The 26,387-nt window shown below is 39.0% G+C and overlaps 2 protein-coding genes across 3 annotated transcripts; one reads left to right on the top strand and one right to left on the bottom strand.

Annotated features, from left to right (window-relative positions):
* Window positions 1-5,435: 5,435 nt before the first annotated feature.
* necap1 (NECAP endocytosis associated 1) lies at window positions 5,436-13,112 on the bottom strand. Its single transcript, XM_056264185.1, has 8 exons — window positions 12,912-13,112; window positions 11,316-11,416; window positions 11,095-11,199; window positions 10,905-10,986; window positions 10,617-10,725; window positions 10,292-10,430; window positions 8,584-8,677; window positions 5,436-6,162 (listed from the first exon to the last, which is right to left on the bottom strand). The coding sequence occupies exons 1-8, from the start codon at window positions 13,004-13,006 to the stop codon at window positions 6,102-6,104; spliced, it is 786 nt and encodes a 261-aa protein (XP_056120160.1). The 5' UTR covers window positions 13,007-13,112; the 3' UTR covers window positions 5,436-6,101.
* A 404-nt stretch (window positions 13,113-13,516) lies between these two features.
* Window positions 13,517-25,653, top strand: epn1b (epsin 1b). Of its 2 annotated transcripts, XM_056264183.1 has the most exons (11): window positions 13,517-13,628; window positions 14,339-14,437; window positions 15,152-15,241; window positions 17,061-17,216; window positions 19,354-19,482; window positions 19,577-19,697; window positions 20,174-20,340; window positions 20,459-20,972; window positions 21,689-21,805; window positions 24,443-24,595; window positions 24,885-25,653. In XM_056264183.1, the coding sequence occupies exons 3-11, from the start codon at window positions 15,173-15,175 to the stop codon at window positions 25,298-25,300; spliced, it is 1,842 nt and encodes a 613-aa protein (XP_056120158.1). In that variant the 5' UTR covers window positions 13,517-13,628; window positions 14,339-14,437; window positions 15,152-15,172; the 3' UTR covers window positions 25,301-25,653. The 2 variants fall into 2 exon arrangements, with proteins under 2 accessions (XP_056120158.1, XP_056120159.1); XM_056264184.1 differs by having other exon boundaries at window positions 24,443-25,027.
* The last annotated feature ends 734 nt before the right edge of the window (window positions 25,654-26,387 follow it).

Below are 26,387 nucleotides of genomic sequence, written 5' to 3'. Positions count from 1 at the left end.
GTGGGCACAAGCCAATCTGAGCTCTCTGAGAGCAGCGCATGTCCCGGGCGTCCAGAATGTGGGCGCGGATATGCTCTCAAGGGGCAACACTCCCCTAGGCGAGTGGTCCCTGAACCCTCAGACGGTCAGACTAATATGGGAGAGGTTCGGCGAGGCCGAAGTCGACCTTTTCGCCTCGAGAGCCAACACCCACTGCAGGGTGTTTTTCTCGAAAAACAGGGATGCGCTGGCTCATCTCTGGCCCAGCCGCCCCCTTTACGCGTTTCCCCCCGTCTCGATGATCCCACAAGTTATCGAGCGGGTCAGGGAGAGCGGATGCCCAGTCCTTCTGGTGGCTCCTCTCTGGAAATCCAGACCTTGGTTTCCGGAACTGGTTCAGTTGTCAGACACGACCCCCTGGCCTGTTCCGATGAGGAAGGATCTCCTCACACAGGCCAACAGAACGATGTGGCATCCCCGACCCGATTTATGGGCCCTCCATGTGTGGCCCCTAAACGGGTCTCCGGGGACCTTCCTGACAGGGTCTTAAGCACTATCTCTGAAGCAAGGGCCCCGTCTACTCGGCGCCTTTATGCTTTAAAGTGGTCGGGTTTTTCCAGCTGGTGCTCGAGAAATCGTATTGATCCAGAGTCATGTGAGGTTTCGGTGGTGCTCTCCTTCCTGCAGGAGCTACTGGACGCGGGCCGCACCCCGTCCACGCTCAAAGTGTATGTGGCAGCCATCGCAGCGCATCATGCTCTGGTGGCTGGCCAATCACTAGGAAGGAATGACCTGGTGGTAAAGTTTCTGAAGGGTGCTAGGAGGATTAACCCCTCCAGGCCCCCTTCGGTGCCGCCTTGGGACCTCTCCACGGTCCTTAGGGCCCTGAGGGGACCACCTTTTGAGCAGCTCCAGTCGGTTGATCTAAAACCACTTTCGCTAAAGACTGCTCTCCTGTTGGCATTGGCATCTATCAAGCGAGTGGGAGATCTGCAGGCCCTCTCAGTGAGTCCTGCATGTTTGGAGTTTGGATTGGATAACTCCAGAGTCATTCTCAAACCCAGGCATGGTTATGTACCCAAGGTGCTCTCAACGCCGTTTAGAGCACAAGTTATTACGCTATTAGCCCTTCCCCCTTCTGCCGAGGATGGGGAGGTTAATCTTCTCTGCCCTGTCAGGGCGTTGAGAATCTATTTGGAGCGTTCTGCGTCTTTTAGACAATCAGAACAGCTGTTTGTCTGCTTTGGGGGCCGATCTAAGGGTGATCCAGTCACTAAGCAAAGACTGTCTAGATGGATAGTGGATGCCATCTCTTTGGCTTACACCGCAGTGGGTCAGGTTTGCCCCATAGGTGTCAAGGCCCATTCGACCAGAGGTATGGCCTCGTCGTGGGCTTGGTCATCTGGTTTTCCCATTCAAGATATTTGTGATGCGGCCGGCTGGTCCTCGCCTTCCACATTTATGAAGTTCTATAATATGGAGGTACCTTCCCTGCAGGCGAAGGTGCTTTCGGTATGATTGAGACCTGACAGTGGCTGGTCTTATCTACAAAAATTACTGTGCATAATCACATACATATTATATGAACCCGCTTCGGCCGGTAGTAAGGTTATACTAATAATCCCGACGGTGTCTGGTTTTGTTAGTATATTCTGTTAGTTGTTACTGACTTATATATATATTATTCAGACCCGACTGTGTCTGGTCTGTTATATATACATGTATATGCATATGTTATTGGGTTCTGGCTTGTTCTGTTAGCTCAGGGGTCCTGAGTGGCAGGGGAACCAGTTACTCAGGGTGCGGCGTTTTGCATGGTGTCCCCACTGCGTATAGTTACGCAATACGAAGTGACCGTTCGAAAGGGAACTACTCGGTTACTATCGTAACCTCAGTTCCCTGAGATAGGGAACGAGTATTGCGTAGCCGGCCGCACTATGGTAACTAGTGAAGTTGTCGCTTCAGTCGTATAAACCTGCTATAATGGCGAATTCGGGGGTCTATATAGGCTGGGCCACCCCACCTCGACGGGCTCTGACGTTGGGCTAGCTCATTGGTCGTGCGTCAGATTCGCCCGCGCCATTGGATGTGCAATTGCTGCAGTACAGCCTATGAGCGGGTCAGACGCTCAGTGTGCTTGCTGTGCAGCTGCAAATGCGTTTTACATATAGGCTTCAGTAAATCGAGGAAAAGGAGTTTCCCCACTGCGTATAGCTACGCAATACTCGTTCCCTATCTCAGGGAACTGAGGTTACGATAGTAACCGAGTAGTTTGTTTCCATGATAATTTCTCGCGCTGGTTTCACTGCAAACTGCGCGCAGCCAATGGGCGTATGAAACGTCATCACGTAGCATTACGGCACAGTGTTTATGGGAAATGTAGGAAGTACTGCCAGGGGGGATAAATGACCGAGAACAGAACCTTATGCATCACCGGCCAAACTGGCTAGTAAGTTTTTATTAACACCCGCCAAAATGAATTTTAACCCGCATTTGGCGGGTTGGCGGGTGTTAATTTAGAACCCTGGTCATTATCCTCTTGTAAATTAAAAACAGTCTACATATTTAATGTTTTCCTGGTTCAGTTTTATGGACATTAAGAAAATGTGAAAATATACAGAAAAATAAAAATAAATAGGAGTAGGACCGTTGATTGGAAAAAGGTAGCGCATCAAAATTATGCACTTTGAAACCTGTTTTCAGGCCCCCAAAACGCCATTGAGTAAATGAACATCCAAAATGCATAAAAAGCTTTCCGTCTTAGTTGAAACGGTGTCATGTAAATGGCCCCTAATTGTCTCAGTTCTCGTTTTCACTCATAAATTGTATATAGCCTAACATAATAATAATTCATTACATTTATATAGCGCTTTTCTCTGCACTCAAATCGCTTTACGTAGAAGGGGTAATCTCCTCAACCACCACCAATGTGCAGCATCCACCTGACGATGCGACGGTAGCCATAGTGCGCCAGAACGCCCACCACACACCAGCTTACTGGTCGAGAGGAGACAGAGTGATGAAGCCACATGAGTATAGGGATGATTAGGAGGCCATGATGGACAGAGGCCGGATGTTACACCATACTCTTTCGAAAGACATCCTGGGATTTTTTTGTGACCACAGAGAATCAGGACCTCGGTTTAACGTCTCACCCGAAGGACGGCGCTTTTTGACAGTATAGTGTCCCCATCACTATAGTGGGGCGTTAGCACCCACACAGACCACAGGGTGAGCGCCCCCTGCTGGCCTCACTAACACCTCTTCCAGCAGCAACCTGGTTTTCCCAGGAGGTCTCCCATCCAGGTACTAACCAGGCTCAACCCTGCTTAGCGTCAGTGGGCAACCAGTCTTGGGCTGCAAGACAATCAACAGCTGAAGCAGGATTCAATTGCAAGGTTAAAAATCTCACAAGTCCAAATCCAATAATAGATGTCCCAGTCGAAAGTTCAAAAGCAGTCCAATTAATTATGTAAACAAGGTAAATCCACAACCCAATGACAGGAGTCATTGGGTACAAAGCAAACCTTTGTAAGTATGAAAAACTAAGCCAATCAGAATGATTCTGTGAACAAACAAGCTACAACAAAGATTAAGGGAACTACAAAGGTTATTTCAGCGGTCATTACTCACAATAGACAAGGAGCAGGTGTGCATGCATTATGAAAATACTCAGCACTGGGGTGACAGAGACGTTTGGTGGCCAAACTGAGAAGGACAGGCTGTGAGTGTGATGGTAGATCTTTCTCAACTAATCGAAGCAGCTGACTGAGCTTGGAAAGGTCTGCAAAAAGGAAGCGTACAAGATGTTATCTGAGATAGATATAAGTGACGGAAACAGACTCTATTATGTGCCCTAAGGTCATCAGCTGGAAAATGCAGCTGCTGGTAGCTGTGTTAGGCTGATTTCTAGCTGATCCAAGAAAAGAAGAATAAGAAAGAAAAAAATAAACTTCACATGGGAGCTGATTTATTGCTGGTCCAAGCTGGTCTTGCACATGACTAATGGCCAGTCTTAGACCAACTAACATGGTCCTTGGTCCACAACATTTACCATCTTAAACCGGATTTTCCAGTAGAAACTGCTAGGCACAAAGCTCACAAAGATATGAGATAGATTAACCATCTGTAATTATAGTGATTTTATTTACTTCCCAAATTCAGTAGCTTTCACGTTTCAGTGACATTCGTTGAGTAAACAAAAAGCCATTTTCGATTAAAATTTTTATATAAGATTTCCATTCTAGGTTAACACAAAAGCTAAGAGAGTTCAACTCACCTGGACTAGCGCACAATCCCATGCTGAAAGCATTTGAAGAAATATTTACATGAGAAATATACTTGAAATATACTTGTGCCAAATATTTAAGTATTTAAGAATATTTAAGATAATCCCTCAACACACTTGCGCAAGCTAATTACTCAAATCAATGAAGCATATGTTAATGCTTAAGGAGACATATACTAACATTAGGAAATTATATTTGAATTTTATATATTTATAATATTTTGGTTAGAAGAATTGTTAATTTGTCATGGTAACAATGTTGTCTGCCTACAAACAAATTAGTATACAATTACTGTAAACCATAATAGATTAAAAAGAATATCTTTCAGAATATTTATTTCATGAGTATTGATCCATAAATAAATATTTTATCAATATAGTAACAAATATAACTACTATTTTGAATATAATCTTTTGCAAGTAATATATAATAGTTAACCAGGGCTGGAAGTGAAAATTAAGGTCTTTTACAGGTAAAATGGGCCAAAATAGAGATTTAACACACATTAAAAAGTAAAAAATTATTCCAATGAAAAGGATGCGATACTATAGAAATTGGACCATTGGACAAGAAATCCCCATTGGGGCAGCACGGTCACAAAAAAACAGGTTGGGAAGAAAAGTTATTAACTGCAAAAACTTAAAGAATTAAGGTGAATAATTAGATGCGAGACCATCAGGAATCCTTTAGTCTCCTGTGCCACCATTTTCCAGACCTGCAAGCTACTTGGAGTTTGCCTTGGTGTTGTGGTTGGAAAAAAATACGATCATATTACGGCAATATTGACTTGCCTAATAATTATGCACACACTGTAACTGTACTATGTTATTATGGTGGAAGACTATGGTACAAACTTTTTACATTTTTGTAAGGACAACAAATCAGCAAACTGTTTTACATGGAGCAGAGGGGCTTGAAATCTGGTAACAGACACAATTAGAAATTATATACATTTGAAATAGCAAATCCTATTTCAAATAACATTGGACCTCATAAACAGTAATATGCTTGTATTTGTTTCCACGCTATAAGCTATAGGCTAGGGTAGGCTTGGCATTTTAGCTCTTAAATATTTTTCAAAGACTGGTATGGCAAATCCTAATATTTTTGAGAATCATATTCCACAGAGATTATTTAAATAAATAAAAAATCACATGTGAAGCAATGTGCATTATAGTTCATTTGTATATTTTATTTTTGTTTAACACGTAAATGACTATCTGTTACTCAAGTAAATGACAATATGGATATGTAATGGATATCTAGACATTATCCCTGTATTTGAGGGACATCATTTTTCTACATTGTGGCCTTCAACCAATATTTATGTAGATTTATACTGTACAGATTTTATATATTCTTATGACACATAGGATGTTAAGCTCTTGACATATCCAGGCTTCATTTCAATTCTACACTTTCAATCCATCTCTGCCTTTTTAAACACTCACACGCATATTCACTCCTCCAAAACCAAAGACGAACACATACAAGTTATGACAACAAAGTGGACACATCCAACACTTTGTGGACAAATGTAAAGATACTGAAACAGTCTTCAAAAAAACATTACCATAAAGTTTCACATAGGTACGCCCATGGGATGTTCCTCTTTTTATACAAACTTTTTCATAATTTCAATTGGCTGATTTGTTTTATAAGACCAACATAATTCGTAATAGCCTATTTCTCACCTCTGTGCTCTGCTAAGATTAGCAGCTTTACATACAGCTTGCCTCTAATGTTCCATACTATTATCCAGTATCCTTTAATTGCAGTAGTTCTGATGAAGGAATGGGAACAATAATGGAATGAAAGATGATGAAACTTTTTTCAGAACTGGACCCAGTTCCCAGAAGAGGGGTCTTGGCGTGATGCTGGAGGAGGAACAGAGCTGAAAAGAAAGAAAGAAAGAAAGAAAGAAAGAAAGAAAGAAAGAAAGAAAGAAAGAAAGAAAGAAAGAAAGAAAGAAAGAAAGAAAGAAAGAAAGAAAGAAAGAAAGAAAGAAAGAAAAAGAAAGGATTATTCCAGCTTTTACATACTTTTGCACACTAACACATGTAGTGGTTTAATGAAAATATTTAGGGCCAGATTTACTAAACAGCAATTAGACTTAAATCTCATAAATGCACAGAAGAGAATGGAAAGTTCTGTGGGTGATCTACTGACAATGCAATACAGACGCATCCAGCTCATTACCATAATGACCAACATAAGCAATCTACCAAGAGCAGCGCAAATTAGCGTAGCATTGGCTGAACGTCTGACGCATAAAGCACACAAACTAGGAAACACTTCGGGAGTTTAGAAGTCGTCATCTGATCGGTTGAATTCTCCAGGATTTTTGGGAGATCTTGTTTTTTAACAGTCCGCCTAGAAACAAAGCCAAACCCCCTCATGGAAAAAGAAAGCCATTGTGTTTACAACTGTGATAATAGGTGAGTTTCCATCCAAACGTGAAGCAAATCTTTTCAAAAGTAAAAAAAAAAAAAAAAAATGCAAATTAGGTGCATCAAGTTGTTCGAGCCGATGACGGTGGTATTGGTAACCTAGTAACCAACAGTAAATAAAACCCTATAAGTGGAAACAGTAGTGATGTGTCGCCTCTATAAGCCGCCTCCTTCCCGTCTAAGAGCCGTTTTCCCTTTTTGTTTATTAATACAAGGCAGAATAATATGATTATCCTTTCGCTACACTGCTCAGCCACACGTCAAGTAGTCACTAGCTGAATGTTATTTTGATGTGTATGTGCGTGCGATCACGTGTGATGACATAAAACCGCCGCTCTCAATTCGCAGCACGCACATACAGTAGGCTATACATAAAATTCATTCACTGCATGGAGTGCGTGTGGTCGAGCAGTGCGGCGAAAAGATCTTTCTTAATATCGGGATAGAAAACAAGATGAGTAACAAACGCAAACAAAATAGCATTGGGATGCATTTTAATAACAGACAACATAAATGGAGAACGTAGAATTAGTAAGGTAAAACTATCATATCGAGCAGGGACTGACAACCTTATAAATGTGTTCTGTTTTAAGTGTGATTTGCTTGAAATGGTTTAATTTTGGACAGTTCAATAAAAATTAAAATGTTCAATACACGTGTAATAGTGTTTGGTGGTTTTACATTAGCCAATAAATTTTTTTTTTATCTCTTATTACTGAGCTGAGCCAAATGATCCGGGTCCCTAAAATGAGCCAGAATTCCCATCATGAGGAAACAGCCGATTAGTCACGTGGGTTTAATGTTCGCTACGTCAGAATTTTTTTGGCAAATGCTTTTCCATCTCCCATCAACTCTTTTTCGCACAAGCCAAAAACCACCTCAAGCGAGCTTAAAAACGTTTTTTTTGCGAATTAAGGGATTTTCCCCCCGAAATTTTTCATTTCCATCACTCGTTTCTGATGCGATACTTCAAAATGCGCATAAAAACAGTGTGATGGAAACATACCTATAGAGCACAGCGCCATTGTTGCAGGAAACTTGCACAACGTTCTTGAATTAATCATTTATTAGATGCACGGAGGTCTGTTATCGTTTCGCCTTTACATTTTCATGCCCCTAAACATAATGCGGTACAAACTAACTGTGATTGTTTGTTTTTCATGTCGGTCAGACATTCCCTTGGGCGGTCCTTGGCCAATGAAAGCTGCGATGGAGTCCAGACCTTCTGCCATCAGTCTAAAGGTCTGGCTACGTGAGCCTAGGTGCAGGTAATCTACTAATAACACAGGCACAGTGAAGTTTTAAAAAAGTGGCTAGGAAAAGGATATATTCGGTAACGTTTTCCTGTGGCATTTCAGATTAATGAACACGAGTGGAGAAAAATCTCTCCCTTCTCCTTCTCTCTGTTCTCTGCGATGCCTCCTCCTACAGCAACTATAATAACGCAAAAACCAGTGGATTGACACAAACCTTAGTAAATCACATTGCAGTATTTATTTAAATACTCTACTCCCATATATTTTGCACCTGAAAGGGAAACTCCAACAAATGCATATGCAATAAGGTCAGCCGCCAAAATATATTTACATTTTACATTTATGCATTTGGCAGATGCTTTTATTCAAAGCGACTTACATTGCATTTCAAGGTACACATTTACATTCTTATCAGTTCTTGCTTTCCCTGGGAATCGAACCCATGACCTTGACGTTGCAAACGCCAACGCTCTACTGTTTGAGCTACACTGCGTGTCTTTAGTAAATCCTGACAGTCGTTTTTTAATGCCGGTGAGTAAATCTGGCCCTTAGTGATTAGTAGTAATATCTGAGTACAGGAACTTATTCAATGGTCAAGAATCATGTTACCTTGCAGAGCTGGAGAAATCTCCCCATAGGTCAGAGCTGGGGTTTGACTGAACCACTGTATTAGAGTTACTGCTGTCCAGTTCTAATAAACATCCTAAGAGTAGGGAAAGAACACAAAAAAATAAAAGAGAGAAAAACGTTATCAAGATATCTGTAAAATGTATTTGTGTGTTTGTCTGCATGTGCATGCATTTAGAGTGGGTGAGATATTCATAAAAATGAATTGTCAGGCTCAGAATTGATATTTTACACTTACAGAATTAATATATGGTTACAACACTTATGATTATGTAAATCGAAAGAGTTTTGTCTTTGCATTTGTCCTCTAAATAAGGTTGGTTTTTTTGTAAGAAATATTCTACTATTACGTGTGCGAGCTCCTCTCCTTGTTGAACTCAGAATTAATATATTACATATACACTCACCGGCCACTTTATTAGGTACCCCATGCTAGTAACGGGTTGGACCCCCTTTTGCCTTCAGAACTGCCTCAATTCTTCGTGGCATAGATTCAACAAGGTGCTGGAAGCATTCCTCAGGGAGTTTGGTCCATATTGACATGATGGCATCACACAGTTGCCGCAGATTTGTCGGCTGCACATCCATGATGCGAATCTCCCGTTCCACCACATCCCAAAGATGCTCTATTGGGTTGAGATCTGGTGACTGTGGAGGCCATTTTAGTACAGTGAACTCATTGTCATGTTCAAGAAACCAATTTGAAATGATTAGAGCTTTGTGACATGGTGGAAGTAGCCATCAGAGGATGGGTACATGGTGGCCATAAAGGGATGGACATGGTCAGAAACAATGCTCAGGTAGGCCGTGGCATTTAAACGATGCCCAATTGGCACTAAGGGGCCTAAAGTGTGCCAGGAAAACATCCCCCACACCATTACACCACCACCACCAGCCTGCACAGTGGTAACAAGGCATGATGGTTCCATGTTCTCATTCTGTTTACGCCAAATTCTGACTCTAACATCTGAATGTCTCAACAGAAATCGAGACTCATCAGACCAGGCAACATTTTTCCAGTCTTCAACTGTTCAATTTTGGTGAGCTCTTGCAAATTGTAGCCTCTTTTTCCTATTTGTAGTGGAGATGAGTGGTACCCGGTGGAGTCTTCTGCTGTTGTAGCCCATCCGCCTCAAGGTTGTGCGTGTTGTGGCTTCACAAATGCTTTGCTGCATACCTCGGTTGTAACGAGTGGTTATTTCAGTCACTGTTGCCCTTCTATCAGCTCGAACCAGTCTGGCCATTCTCCTCTGACCTCTGGCATCAACAAGGCATTTCCGCCCACAGAACTGCCGCTCACTGGATGTTTTTGCTTTTTCGGACCATTCTCTGTATACCCTAGAGATGGTTGTGCGTGAAAATCCCAGTAGATTAGCAGTTTCTGAAATACTCAGACCAGCCCTTCTGGCACCAACAATCATGCCACGTTCAAAGTCACTCAAATCACCTTTCTTCCCCATACTGATGCTCGGTTTGAACTGCAGGAGATTGTCTTGACCATGTCTACATGCCTAAATGCACTGAGTTGCCACCATGTGATTGGCTGCTTAGAAATTAAGTGTTAACGAGCAGTTGGACAGGTGTACCTAATAAAGTGGCCGGTGAGTGTATATATACCTTATCCATGGCATCAAAGAAAAGAGGATGCATAAATTAGTTCATATATAGGTAGTAATGAGGTCAAATGTACCTGTCTGTGCTCCTCCTGATGGCTGTTCTGTGTTGTGATTGGACGAAGGAGGAGGTGCTATCTTTCCCCCTGGAGGTGGAGGGAGGAGCCCAAAGCCTCCTGAGCTCTGAGGGCGGGGTTTGTCCCTCTTTTTACCTTGCTAAATACAAACAATAATTTCTCTAATTTAACACAAACTGTATATTTACAATATGTGGACATGGAAAATCACTGTATATTCTTCTGGACATGTAGTGATGCAACACTAGAACTATTAAAGCCAAAATCTGACAAAAATAAATAAAAATCCCATTACAAAAGAAGATGTATTTTACTTCTGTTTTACCCCGATATTCAGTGTGATGGTCTGTCCCTCTTTGAAGCCTAGATCCAGTTTGGGTCCTAAATCTGCAGACTGAGAACTTTTGCTAAGTTCATCCTCCTGTTTAACCCACCTTAAAGAAAGAAAAACGAAGAACAATTTTTATATTTTAAAAAGAAATTCAAAAACGGTATCTGCTAAAATTGCTTATTATGCCCAAAGGGATTTAACTAAAAGCATCAAATGGCCTCCAATGTGTCAGTGCAAATACAAAAGCATTTCCAGTATTAATGTCTTTTAATAGAAACTCACTTGAAATGATCCTGCAAGGCGACATTGAAGTCAAAAGAATCACCTCTGTCTCCGAATCCAACGCCAATGAACGCACTCCGACCTAAAATGCAGGCAGCATGGATACTACTCATCTAAACTGTAGTATAGAAGTAAACTATAACCTATTTACCAGTACGATAAGGTATGTAAAGTAAGATGATACACTCACCATTGTCATCCTGTATACGGAGAACAAAATAGCGACTAGAATCGCTGACGGTCTCCAAGGCTATGCCAGGGTATTCCGTAATCGGTGCTTGAGCAAACAGCTCACCTGAAGACAATGATGAAAGAAGGACATCTAGGAGCTTCTTTTGCTGAACAAATGTCATCCAATCAAACATTCAATTTCGATTTTTTTTCTTTTGCATCAGTACGCAGATTTCTAACCTGAGACTTTGTCCTCCAGTTTGATATAAGCCACCTTCCCCTTTGCTGTTATGCGCAAACGACCTGTCCAATCAGGAGTGTCCAGCTTCCAGTCAGCCGCCCTGCCATTATAACAGCAGATATGTCATTTCAGGTCCATAAATTGTATATTACTCATACTCTAGATGGGTTTTCTATGGAAACATCTTTAAGGGGAGTTTAAAGGGATAGTTAAGTTCACCCAAAAATGAAAATTGGCATCATTTACTCATCCCCATGTCATTTCAAACCCTATAAGACTTTGCATGCATCACACGCTGGAACAAACCTCATTGGTTCTCGCGCACCACCCACGCATGTTTGAGCTTCCATGTTTACCATGTGTGATGTGCTCTATGTATACGTGTAAATCATTGTTAAATTGACAAATTCGATTTGTTTTACGATTCCTTTATGCCTTTTTTGGATCTTTTAAGTTTGGTTACCTGAAGAGGGACATAGAGGGGCAGAAACCTCTCAGGTTTCATTATAAATATCTTAAATTGTGTTTCAAAGTTTAAGTCTTATCGGTTTGGAACGACATGAAGATGAGTAAATGATAGAATTTTAATTTTTGTACAATTTTAGTTGTTGTAATCTAACATACAGATACATTACAGTAATGAGTACTAGGGAAAAAGCGATTGATTTTCACAAAAATAATGTCACAATGCGAAGTCAGTATGAAATTAATATTCTCCCTACCTGTTTTTTAAATGCATGATATTGATCTTATTATTTCAATAATCCTTTATACTCAGATGTACGTCACAATATGGAAGAAATGATCTGTCGTTACTTCAATTTCATGAGACTTTAATGGTCCCAAAATAGGCTTAATTTGTATTCTTTTTTCTGGGTCCAAACATGACAGGCTTCATGCGATTGATTCACAAAAATAGCAGCTCATTGGGTTCAAGCTTTTAGTTTAGTGGGAACAGAAGACAGTTAACCCATTTCCACAGTTTATGGCAAATCAAGAAGGATTATTGCAATTTCCAGAACTATTACAAAAAGACTATAGGCTCCTACAGAGGGAATACAACTGGTATTTTAGAGGAATGTGTGTCACTGAAGCATCACATTATCTGTGGGCAAGAGCTATTAGGACTAATTATATACTATAAACTGGACCACATATACGCAGAAAACACACCTCACATTAACGCAATACAATACCATATTATTACAACCATAATAATAATACAAATGACAGATGCTCTATCTACGTCTTTGGCATGGAAATTTCCTGTAAATAATTCTTAATTGTAATAACATTTTCAGTTGTTTACTCTTGACCAATTCCTATTAAGATGCATGAGCTAGTCGTGAAACAGACCATCTGACATCACAAGATGTTTTCCCTCTATCAGCAGAACTGTATGATCAATGTTTCTGCGACATAGCAGTCCACAGAATAATAATTAAATGCGATACATGTATTGTTTATTATAAAATCTTGTTCGTAATAGAAGTATGGTGCTGATACAGACAAGACAAAAACGTATTGCGTATTACAACATCATTTACATTACAAACACCTGCCATGGGCGCAGGCCCGCACATCCTTTAATTCACCTGTATCCGCGATTCGACGCCCTCGGCGGTATGCGGTAAACACTGACATCTGGTTTTACGCACAGAATTGACTCGTATTCCCCCTCGGACGCCATCTTGAACTGATTTCAATGAATGCGAGTAATATTTCTGTCTTCATCCAATTTGTTATTGCGGGCCAGCCGCTTCTACAGGCATCGGAGCGTCAGTGACGTCAATGATGCCTTAGGCACGAGCTTGAGAATGACGCATCACGCTTCATCAGATCTGAGAATGGATGGATCGACTCATTGGTATGGAAACCCATAGACAGTGTGGAAACCGGGCTCAGTGCAACCGCAAACATGGTGTTGGGATTAGCGTTTTTTTCATCGCCTGTTCGCATCCCTTTGGTATTCCAAACCAAGTGGCACATTTAACAAACCCTTTTAATTCATTATTCATATGTTATTTTGTTTATTGTCTTTTTTATCAAAGGGCTTTCATGCAGCAACAACAACAACAAAAATCCTGTGTTTGTTTACCCTTGTGGTTTCAGTGTAAACCACATAGCCACGCCCCCTCATCAATAATCACTACTAGCGTGCTTTCACGCAATGCAAACCGCCACCCCCACCTCATGAATATTCAGTAGGGAGGCTACGTTCGTTTTTTGACAGGTAGCCGTAAACGGAAGCGGAAATTTCCGCTTCTGGAAAAGCCTCTCATCATCATCTCTCCTGTCCATTCTCCCAAAAGGTTGGTATATTACAATATAAATAATATACTTATTGTATCCATCATCAAGCAATCAGAAATTTTGTCGCTGAGCTGACGTAAGAAGCGATGCTATATGTAAATCTTTAGCTAAGACGCAGTGTATGCTCATGCATTAGTATCCTCCTGTTTTTAAGGCGATGGCTCTCCATTCACCAAACCAATATCAATATCTTTTGCAGGCGTCAGATTACAGTCAGGCCACGATCAGACATGATGCGACAGTCTCGCAGTTTATTAACAGCGATCTAGTTCATTATGTCATGTCATAGTGATTGTCATCAAATGATGCTCTCATGTACATTACCTTAGAGGTGTTTGGTGTCTGCAGCCAGCATTGGTAGTAGGATGTCTATGATAAATAAATCAGCGATCATTTGGATCACATCATTTGGGAAATATTATCAGTACAGATTGGATTTGCTGTTGAAAATAGCATGAAATCAAGCATTATATTGATAGCAGGATAATGCAGTTTGAAAGGATATTGGCTGTTGATGTTACTCTTATAAATAAATAAATAGTCTATAGCTATTATGAAAATATGCTCTTCTATATACCAGAGAGTAGCATATAAATAAAAGAATAATCTTTATTTTTCTACTAACTTTGACAGAATGTTAATTTCTGGTCGAAATATTTCATCGAAACACCATAGTTACAGAGTCTATCCTCATATTTATGCTGTATAGGTCCATAAAGTCTCCATAGGGAAAGGCTCATGGACTGAAGTGCCTGTCAGCGATTGAGAAATTCAGTCAACAGCCATTTTTACATCCTTTACTTAGCAGGTAAGTGGAGCAGAATAATTCAATGATGTAGGCTATATCCTTTAAATTTTATTTGTAGGTGTGATATTGTTAATAAACTATTCATAATAGCAGATGTATATCATATCCTCTGATTAGGGTTAATTGAATGAATGCAGTAACTAAAACCATACAAAATTGTGAACTTTAAATGAAATAAAAAGCTAATAAATAATATTTTTTATTTAATAAAATAGAAACAACTTAAACATATTTTGTTTCAGCTAATTGCCAAGGCAGCATTTCTCATTTTCATTTAGTTTAACTTTAGTTAACAACTAAAAATAAAATAAAAATGAATAACTATATATACTGTATATTAAAAAATAGAAAAAAATAAAATAAAAAACAACAAAATTACTAAAAAATTGAAAATGAAAACAGAAAATATTAAAATAAAAACCAATTCAAAATATAAATAAAAACTGTAATATTATCTCAATAAAACTAAAATAACACTGGCTCTGATATAACTTCTATTATAAATAGACTAACACAACTAATAGTGCCTGATGCTGTATTATGAAGGCTCTGTTTCCTAATTATCAAAGTTATCAAACAATGATTATAATATATATAAGAAGCCGTTTTTGATCCACGTGCTGTATTTGCAATGATTAACAATGATGAGCCTACTTGCATTTTTGTGGAACAATGTGTATATTACAATAAAAAAAATCTTAATTCCTTAAATAGGTCTAGGACAAAACCGCCATCATGACTCACTCAATGCTGCGACGCCAACTGAAGAACCTTGTTCAGAACTTCTCTGAGGCAGAGGTCAAGGTGAGTTTTTCCTCTTACTCTTTTGTCAACCCCATTCAAGTCTTCAAGGTGAGACTTTTGTCTGTATCAACTATAATTCAAGTCACCTTTATTTATATAACGCTTTATACGATAAGATTATTTCAAAGCAGCTTTACAGTGGTAACAGGAAAATGATTCAATGATGCAAAGAGTTCATTTCGGCTGTACAGCAGCTCTAAAAGAAAATAGTGTCATTGTTCAGCTGATGTCAGTTCAGTGTTGATTCAGTTCCGTTGTAAATATAATCAATTATTTAATTAGTTCATTTCATCTTTAAAGCAGTTCTGCATAAAACAGTGATGTCATCGTCCAGCTCAGTTCAGTTTTTATCCGATAGTGTCAGTGAAATCAAATCAATAATATTGTTGAATATTGAGTATCCCTAACTATGCAAGCCAGAGACGACAGTGGCAAGGAACCAAAACTCCATCAGGTGACAGAATGGAGAAAAAAATCCTTGGGAAAACCAGGCTCAATTGGGGTGCCAGTTCTCTGGCTAATGAAAGAACACGATCTGATTATGATTCATGCTGAAATCAGATTGCGGATTGATAGCATTCAAATATTCATCCAGTTCCTTTTGCTTGAAGATTGGATTCATCACGTCGGTGTGGAGCTGAAGCTGGCCGTAGGGTCTGTGCGGACGACCTGTCTGGTTCTTGTGGTCTCTGCTGTGCTGACGATTTGTGCCAATGGCTGTCATGTCGACCATGCCTTCACAGAGGATTGTCTAGTTGACAGGATCTTTGCTGATGTTCAGGGCTACATTGTGGTTGTGTCTAGGTGTAGGTCCACCATCTGATCTGGATATGGACCCGATCCGGCTGACTACGGTAACCTCGGAATAAACAGAGAGACTAATATTAGCGTAGATGCCATTCTTGTTACGATGTAACAAGTACATCGGGTGTTATAGGAAGTGTTCCCGGTTCCGGTTGACCTCATTTATGCAACCTAACAATTCTTTAACGGATGTAAATTATAAAAATGTGATGTGTTATGTATATGCCAGGTTAAAGAGATGTTTTTAGTCAATATATTAAACTGACAGAGTATGTCTGCTTCCCGGTCAAGGTTAGGAAGACGGTTCCAGAGTTTAGGTGCTAAATAGAAAAAGGATCTACCGCCTGCAGTTGATTTTGATATTTTTTGTATATTATCAACTGGCCAGAATTTTTAGATCGCAATAGACGTGAAGGACTATAATGTGTTAAGAGCTAAGCCATTTAGTACTTTGTAGGTAATTAGCAAGATTTTAAACTGTATGCGATGTTTAATAGGGAGCCTATGCAGTGTTGACAGAACCGGGCTAATATGGTCATACTTCCTGGTTCTAGTAAGGACTCTAGCTGTTGCGTTTTGGACCAGCTGTAGTTTGTTTATTAAGCGTGCAGGGCAACCACCCATGAGAGCATTACAATAATCTAGCCTTGAGGTCATGAACGCATGAACTAACTTTTCTGCATGTGTCGTAATTCAGATAATTTTTTAAGATGGGAAAATGCAGTTTTACAGATGATAGAAATGTGGCTTTCAAATGAAAGACACCTACAGTATAACTTCATTTTAAGGTCATTGCATTGTGGGATACAATTTTTATACTATACATGTTTCTATACTGAAATCTTTTATTCTTAGATATCTGCCATCCATATATTCAATTCATATTCTATTAGAATAAGCTATTCTTCTGAGTGTATCTTTTGTACCCAGTGTAGATTAATTTACTTTGTTGAGACAGGAAACTCTGAGTTATTGGTTAGTGTTTTATATTTTATACGTTGGATATGTTTTGTAGGTTCGGGAAGCGACCTCTAATGACCCCTGGGGGCCATCGAGCTCCCAGATGGCCGACATCTCTGACCTGACCTACAATGTGGTGGCCTGTAACGAGATTTTGGCCATGCTCTGGAAACGCCTCAATGATGACAAGAATTGGAGGCACGTGTACAAGGTGAGTGAAGGAGAGAACTGAAGAGAACAGTCACCGGGTTTAAGGAACCGGATTCTGAGCTTGCTTGCCTGCTCAGACTGATTGAATATTTATAGCAAGTGATCGTTTTTGTGACTCTATCGTGCACCCGATCATGTTACCCGATTGGTGGCTGTTTTTTTTCTGTCAGCAGGGCATTGATGCTGCCGCTGCAGTGTTTGATTATGTGCAGGCAGGATTTTCCATTCAACTTCACTGCCATAATGTTTCTTCCTCTGATGTTTACTTACAGCTTTTGTTTTGTTATTGAGAAAGTGAGAGACAAAGAGAGATACAGAAAGAGAGATTGAGTTACACTATATTTAGTGGTGCTAGTTAAGCATCATATAGAATTACATTTTAAAGGGGCCCAAAACCCATAACACCCTTTATTTTTTATTTATATATTGTATTAGTAATAATAATAATAGAACACCATTTTTTGAAGAAAGTTCCAAGTTTATTTATAAAGCACATTTAAAAACAACAAATGTTATACCAAAGTGCTGTACAATCAAGAAGAAATACAGTAAAAACTGAATTAAAAAAATAGGCAAAGTGTTTTAAAAAAAAATCTCATAAAACATGCAAATAAAACCCCTTGCAAATGAAAACATCTCAAACCACGTCATAGGGTAAGGAGAAACATGCGTCTACTCTTCAACCTAGATCTAAATATTGCCAGTATGGAAGATGATCTAACAAAAAACAATTGTGCATTCCTAAACCTGGGGGCCACAACTACAAACGCCTGATCACCCTTGGATTTCAAGCAGGATGAGGAACAGAAAAAAGTAACTGATTTGAACGAAGAAACCTAGGTACAGAATAAAGTTTAAGAAGATCAGCAATGAATTGTGGGGCTAGCCCATGCAAGGCTTTAATAGCATACAGCAGAACCTTAAATTTGATCTCTATAACTAACTGGTAACCAATGTAGGGAAGGGAGAACAGGGGTGATATGCTCTATATTCCTTGTATGCTTAATTGCAGACATGAAAAAGTAGACTGAGACAAACCCACATATGAGCATTGCAGTAATCCAACTGGGATGTGATAAGTGCATGAATTACTATTTCCAAGTCCTTCTGACAGACGAACTGTTTTAATTTGGCAATGGACCTGAGATGTAAAAAGCTTCCTTTAATAACAGCATTTATCTACTTATCAAATAAAATGTCAGAATCTTAGATGACACCCAAGTTTTTAACTCTATCATGCAAGGTTAAACAAACAGAGTACCTAACTGATTTTCAAGGTCAGTGATACACAACAAAGAACCAAAACCAATGGCCTCAGTTTTATTCTCATTAAGCTTAAGGAAATTGTCAGAAATCCATAATTTAACTTCCTTAAAACAAGAGATGAGATTACTGATGGAACAACAATCATTTGACCTGACAGGAAGGTGAAGTTGTGTATCATCTGCATAACAATGATAAGCTACACTGTACTTTTGAAAGCTAGAGCCTAGATAGAGAGAACAAAAAAAGCAGAGGACCCAAAATAGAGCCTTGTGGGATGCCACATGTAATCGGTGTTGACGATGAGTGATTATCAATATTAAAAGAAAAAGTTCTTTCATTAAGATATGGGGCAAACCAACGTAAAGCAACCCTCTGGATATCATTCAGTGAGGATGCCTTAAATTGATCAAAATTTAAAGAGTTTCACATTCTTACAAAAAATTTATATTCCAGATAAATGCGGTTCTTTTAAACTTCAGATTAATCAAATAGTCCTGGAAATAAATGCATCACAGTTGCCACAAAAATATTTAACAGTTTTCAAATGATTCTTAAACAGAAAATCAGCATATTAGAATGATTTCTGAATGATCATGTGACCCTGAAGATTGGAGTAACGTCTAAAATTCAGCTTTGACATCATAGGAATAATTAAAAATTTTAAATATATACAAATAAAAAAAAAAGTTATTTTAAAATGTAGTTTCACAATATATTTTACTGTATTTTTTATCAAATAAATGCATTCTTGGTGAGCTTAATTGACTTCTCTCTAAAACATTAAAAAACTTACGGACCACAAATTTATATGTACAAGGAAAGGATTGACAAAACATCTAACAGATCATGTTTTTCTCTTTTTTCTTCAACAGTCTTTAACCCTTCTTGAATATCTATTGAAAACGGGCTCTGACCGCATCCCTCAGCAGTGTGTGGAGAACATTCACATTATCAAAATCCTTGTAGAGTACCGCTTCACAGACAAGGATGGAAAGGACCAGGTACTGCAAAATATTTGATTCTTCTACACTCATTACATTAATAATAGATGATAAAGGTCTTAAAGCTTATGGATAATGGATTTGCTCTTTGTAGGGGGTGAATGTGAGAGAAAAGGCTAAGATAGTGATGGTGCTGGTTGAGGATGAGGAAAAGAGGAAAGAGGAGAGGGAATCTGCTATGAAGACAAAAGACAAGTTGACAAAGGCTCCCAGTGGTAAGACTCATGAACCCATTAGCACTTTTCTTGCATAAAGGAGCTTCACATCATATTCAATTATTTCAGTTTCCGTACGGTATTACACATATTACATATTAAATATATTTAAAGGGACAGTGTACCCGAAAATGAAAATTGTGTCATGATTTATTCATTTTCGTTTTTCCATGAAACACAAAAATAGATTTTTTGCTGAACCTCCAAAAAGAACACAAAAACATTTCTTATTATTATCAATGTTAAACATTCATGCTGCTTAATATTGCAGTGTAAGCTGTGATACATTTTTTCAGGATTCTTTGATGAATAGATTTTTTTTTTTTTTAATATAACTCTTTTGTAACATTAAATGTCTTGACTGTGACTTTTTATGAATTTAATGCATCCTTGCTGAATTTTTAAACTTTTGAATAGTAGTGTCTTCTTGGTGTTTTTTTTTTTTATATCTGTTTAACTCTCTTTTTTTATGTCAGCATCCTCCGCTGCAGGACCAGAAAAAGAAAAGCCAGAGATCCCCCCATATACAGGGCTGCCCTCCCTGGACAACATCCCATCGGTGGCTGACCTGACCGCTGCCATGGCCAAGAAGAAGGAGGAGCAGAAACGTCTGGAGGCCGAGAAGAAAGAGGCAGAGAGACGGGTAAGACAGACTGATCAATAACTCAGAGAAACTTTATTACATTCAAATTGAGTGATATCACAGTATCTGACAATTGTCAGACTGTCTAAGCTGACATGATGGAAATTTGTGGATTCAGGCAAAGGAAGGTGACACAGAGCCAGATCTTTGGGAAAAAGCATCAACAGCCACACCTCCGTCCAGCTCGGACCCCTGGGGAGCCCCATCCGACGCTTCCAACGAATCCGCCCCTGGTACCAACGACCCGTGGGGGGCATCGTCTGATGAGGCAAAGGAATCCAGTTCAGCTTCTAATCCTTGGGGTGAACCTGCTGATGGGAAAAACGAATCTGCACCCACATCCAATGATCCATGGGGAAGATCTGCCAGTGCCGAGAATGGTTCTCCACCTGCTGCCAGCGACCCATGGGGTGACTCTGCTGGAATTTTAGAGGATAATTCAACAAATGATCCATGGGGGGCTGAAACGGCGAAAGACTCTGATGCAGCAACCTCAGATCCATGGGGAGCACCGGCGGATAGTGTGCAGGATTCAGCACCTGCAAACTCTGACCCGTGGGGGGCATCACCAGTCACGTCTGATCCATTTGGTGATGATTCAAAAGCAGATAATGACCCTTGGGGCACAGCAGGTAAGAAAGTGACTGGATTGAAGAACAAGTACATCACATATAATGAGCTTTTTACTGTCCCCACTGACAATTGCTTCAACATTTGGTGAAAAGTTTGGGTTCTTTTAAAAGTAATTAACACCTTTATTTAGCAACGATGCATTAAATTGGTCAAACGTGACAGAAAAGATTTTAATTTCAAATCAGTTATGTTCTTTTGAACTTCCTATTCATCAGATAATCCTGGAAAAAAAGTCTCATGGTTTCCAGAAAAACATGAAAACATTGATAATAAAGAAGAAATGTTTCTTGAACACCAAATCAGCGTATTAGAATGATTTTCTTAAGGATCATGTGACACTGAAGTCTAAAAATTCAGTTTTATCATCAAAGGAATAAACAATAAAACAGAAACCAGTTATGCTGTATATAATATTACTATACTATTTATTACTGTTTTACTGTATTCTTGATCAAATATTAATGCTGCTTTGGTGAGCACAAGAGATTTAGTTCAAAAACATTGTAGAATCTTACCGACCTCAAACTTTTGAACAGTAGTGTAAATGTAGATTACAGTTTAAACGAAACACTATTAAGTTAGTGATGGTGTTATTGTATGTCAGATGTTCACATGCTCTTTTTGATTGTTTAAACTAACAAAATAAATGTACTTTCAGAAGAATTACAATACAAGCTCACTTTTCCTAGCTAATCATTGTATTTCTTACTCTCAGCATCTTCACCCCCCACTGCGAGCGACCCCTGGGGTGCCCCATCAGCTGCTATGACAACTGGTGACCCTTTCGGTGATGGTGGTAGATCAGATCCATGGGGGGGTTCCTCTGAAAACGGTACTAATGGAACAGTTTTCTTTCTCCATTTGTTTCTGCAGTCTCAAATCTTATTTTCCATGGTCAATTAACAGGTTAACTTAGTCTTAAAGGAATAGTTCACTTAGACATTAAAATTCTGTCATCATTTACACACCCTCAAGTTGTTTCAAACCTGTATGAATTTCTTTTTTCTGCTGAACACAAAAGAACATATTTTGAAGAATGTCAATAACCAAACAGTTGATGGACCCCATTGACTTCCATAGTATTTTTTTCCTAATATGGAAGTCAATGGGGTCCCTCAACTGTCTGGTTATTGACATTCTTCAAAATATCATACTTTATGTTCAGCAGAAGAAAGAAACTCATACAGGTTTGAAACAACTTGAGGGTGTGTAATGATGACAGAATTTAACCTTTTAAGTGAACTATTCCTTTAACCTTAGGCCTTGTCCACACGGACACGGGTATTTTATAACCGTGACTTTTTTTACGCGGTTCAGCTGTTCGTCCACACGGAAACGCAGGTCACTGAAACCGAACATTTTTGAAAACCCCTGCCAGGGTGAGGATTTTCAGAAACGCCGGTTACAGTGTTGTCGTGTAGACAGTCAAAACGGGGTTTTTGCCTTGCGACATCAGGGTGTGCGCCGTTATCCGCTGTGTTTGACGTCAGATTGTGCGCCGTTATCCGCCTACCGGAACCGGCAATAACTTTTTGTTAGGCTTCTGATTGGCCAAAGTGGCTTTACAGTTAGGGTTATATCGCCGCCTGCTGGTGTGGAATGCTCTTGACAGCGCTTGATAGCGTGTTTTTGCGTTTTCATGTAGACGGAGATTTTTTTTTAAACCGAGCATGTGTGGATGGAATTTCTTTTTTAAACGCAGGAGGTAAAAACTCTGGTTATAAAAATACCCGTGTCCGTGTGGACAAGTCCTTAAACTCACTCATTAGTCACAAACTGGCTGATGCATATTGCACACAAAAATGGTAAGAGCTTTCTAAAAATGGCAAGCACCCATCTAATCTAATTGCTGAGACTGCCATTTTCATGTTATTGCATCCATTGAAGAGTTTGTTTGAAACATTTTGTTGCAAATAAACAAGATATTTCTATGTTTCATATTCCTCTCTTATAGTTACAGTTATATCAGATTTTAGATTTCACATCACTAAATATCTAGCACTAAAAATAAAGAACAAACCGTTATTGTCGTGATTAACTTTCATCTTATTTTGGTCTTTTGTGTTGTCTGCTAAGATTTTATCTTTTATCAGGTTTAATTTATTTGTATTTGTTTTATTTCTTTATTTTTAATAAATGTTATACTAATAAAATAAATAAAATATACACTACAGTTCAAAGGTTTGGTGTCGATAAGATTTTTTAAATGTTTTTGAAAGAAGTCTCTAATGCTCTCTAAGGCTGCGTTTATTTAATACAAAATACAATGATACATGTAATATTGTGAAATATTAATACAATTTAAAAGAACTGTTTAATATATTTTAAAATATAATTTGATGGCAAAGCTGAATTTTCAGCATCATTACTCCAGCCTTTAGTGTCACATGATCCTTAAAGTGATACTCCACTTTTTTTGGAAATAGGCTCATTTTACAACTCCCCCAGAGTTAAACTGTTGAGTTTTACCGTTTTTGAATCCATTCAGCCGGTTCTGGCGGTACCACTTTTAGCATAGCTTAGCATACATCATTGAAGTGGACAAGACCATTAGCATTTCTAAAAAAAAAATGACCAAAGAGTTTCGATATTTTTCCCATTTAAAACTTGACTCTTCTGTAGTTACATCGTGCACTAAGACCGACGGAAAATGTAAAGTTGCGATTTTCTAGGCTGATATGGCTAGGAACTATACTCTCATTCCTGCGTAATAATCAAGAAACTTTACTGCTGTACCATGAGTGCAGCAGGCGTAATGATATGACGCAGCGCCTGAAAATAGTTCCGTTGTGTTGACGGAAGGTAGCCTTTTCCAAAAAAAGTGGAGTATCCCTTTAAGAATTCATTTTAAAATGCTGATTTGCTGCTCAAGAAACATTTCTTAATATTAATGTTGTAAACAGTTGTGCTACTTAGTGTTTCCTTGAAAACCATGAAACTATAGAGCAGCATTTATATAAAAACAAATTAACATAAAAGTCTTTACTGTCACTTTTGATCAATTTAATAATTATACAATACAGTCATGAAACTCTAAAGGATGCAGGCTGATCTTCAAGCAATCACATAATTAACACATGGCACAATCGGATGGACTCTGCTGATCCTGCAGCCAATCAGATTGCTTGCTCAACATGTAAATAGTCTGGCTCATTGTTTGCTGTAAACTGGTTTTGCAGCACGCTATCAGAGTTCCTCTGAACCCGTCCACCTCCCCAAGCTCCACCGGCCTAGATCTTCTACTTATGTATGTACTTATGTAACTATTCCTGGAGTTGTCATGATTGAAATGCGTTCTTGCTGAATAAAAATAGTATTTAAAAAAATCTTACTGACACACAAACTTTTGAAAAGTAGTGAATAGAATAAGAAATATTTTTTCCAAGGGGTAAGGAACATTTTAGTGCTTTTCCCTTGTTTCAATAGCACAAGAGAGGTTATTTTGTCTGAATTGTTTTTCTATCAATAGGTGACACTTCTACAAAACCTGCTGAGGAGACCAAAAAGCCAGCGTCCTTCCTCGGAGAAGGTGCTTCATTGGTGGACTTGGACTCTCTTATGTCAGTCAAGCCCAAACCGAAACAGCCCCCTCTCAGCTCCATCCCCACTCAAAAAGCCCCGGGTAAGGAGGGCTGAGAGAGAGAGAGAGAGAGAGAGAGAGAAACACTGACAATAAGAGCGACTGAGAATAAAAGAGAGAAGCACTGTATAGTTATCTGTTTATTTTTGAGTGTTTGTGATGCGATGTTTTACAAGCCTAGAGTTCATATAGTCAGAACATAACCTGTACGTAGTTGATGTTGATCCCATCTCAACCTTCTTTATCCTTGCTTCTATATGCTATCCATTTCCCTTCTCCCTCCCCATCTTCCCTTTTTGGTTTGCACACTTTCAACTTTCATCCTTCCCAGGTGTTTTGCCAGCCACAGGTTTTACCAGGCCATTGGGCGGCAGCATATCAAATGCAGGCGGTTCTGTTGCACAGCCATCAATTCCAAATTATTTTGGTTTTAATGCCATGACACCCTGTTCCAGTGGCCTCTCCCCCTTAAACTCAGCCTTTGGGGTGCCTGCCGCCCATATGGCATCTCCAACCCAGAATGCAAGCCTTTCAGCTTTGACGATGCCCAACATGGGCTTTCCCATGGCTAACCCTCACACAGCGGCTAGAATGGTACAACCCAGCACTGCTGGCCCTCTTATTGGTGAGTTTTCTTCTATGTCTCTCACAGGAACCGTTACCCCACAAGCTCCAGTTCTTCATCGACCTCCATTGGTTTGGGGCTCTGGAACTGGGGCAGTTGGGAAAGGAAATAACATTTTTTGAGGTCTCCACCCAGCATCCATTCATCCCTAGCCTTCTCCTTGCCCCACCACCTTCATCGATCCTAGTTGATTATGTGTGTGTATAAGTGTGTGCAAATATTTAAATAGTAATGAGCAACAATATACCGTAAGTTTTCTGTTTTGGGAAAAAAAAGCATGCATACCCCTGCCTTTCCAACATGATGGACTGACAGATTGAAGCAGGTGTTTTGTTTATTCACTTGTTGGGGTTTTTCAGTATGTTTTAGAAGATAACTGGCTTATCTACTGGAATATCTGACCTGCCACTGGGCAGATTTTGGATACACTACCATGCAAAAGTTTGGGGCCAGTAAGATATTTTTAAGGAAATTAATTCTTGTGACACTTTCGATTTAATTCATCAGTAAACACATTTATAATGTTAGATATTAATTCAAATAAATGCTGTTCTTTGGAACTTTCTATTCATCAAAAAAAAATCCTTAAAAATGTATCGTGGTTTCCACACACACACAAAAAAAAAAGATATTAAGCAGCTTCAGCAGCAAATCACCATATTAGAATGATTTCTGAAGGATCATGTGACACTGAAGACTTGAGTAATGATGCTAAAAACTCAGCTTTGCTATCACGGGAATAAATTACATTTTCAAATATATTAGAATAGAAACCTTTATTTTAAATTGTAATATTTCACCTGCTTGTTTTACTGTATCATGTTTCAGTTTCAGCCTTGGTGAGCCGAAGAGACTTTCAAAAACATTAAAAAAAATCTTAGTGACCCCAAACAGATCTTTGAACAGATATCAGTGTGCGTTTGTCTGATAACATAGCTGGATAAACATCTAACTTGCTGTGAGGAGTAAAAAAAAATCTGATTTTTATTCCCAAACATACCTGAATAACCAAGGAAGTTGGAGACCTAGACGTGCTTTGACATTGTAACCATCATTGAATATATTTGTCTTTTATTGCTATTTTATGCAGCATTCTGTATAACACACAGGATTATGCATATTGAAATATCCAGATGTGGCTTGTAGTGATTATTATGATAAGAAACATTCCAGTCATAAACATTGTTATGCTTTAGTTGGTTACGTCAG

This window comes from Rhinichthys klamathensis, unplaced genomic scaffold, assembly GCF_029890125.1.
Source record: "Rhinichthys klamathensis goyatoka isolate OS25496 unplaced genomic scaffold, OSU_Roscu_1.1 h1tg000217l_1, whole genome shotgun sequence".
Taxonomy (NCBI): domain Eukaryota; kingdom Metazoa; phylum Chordata; class Actinopteri; order Cypriniformes; family Leuciscidae; genus Rhinichthys; species Rhinichthys klamathensis.
Note: the sequence above shows the minus strand (reverse complement) of the source record. Positions and strands in the feature narration are given on the sequence as shown.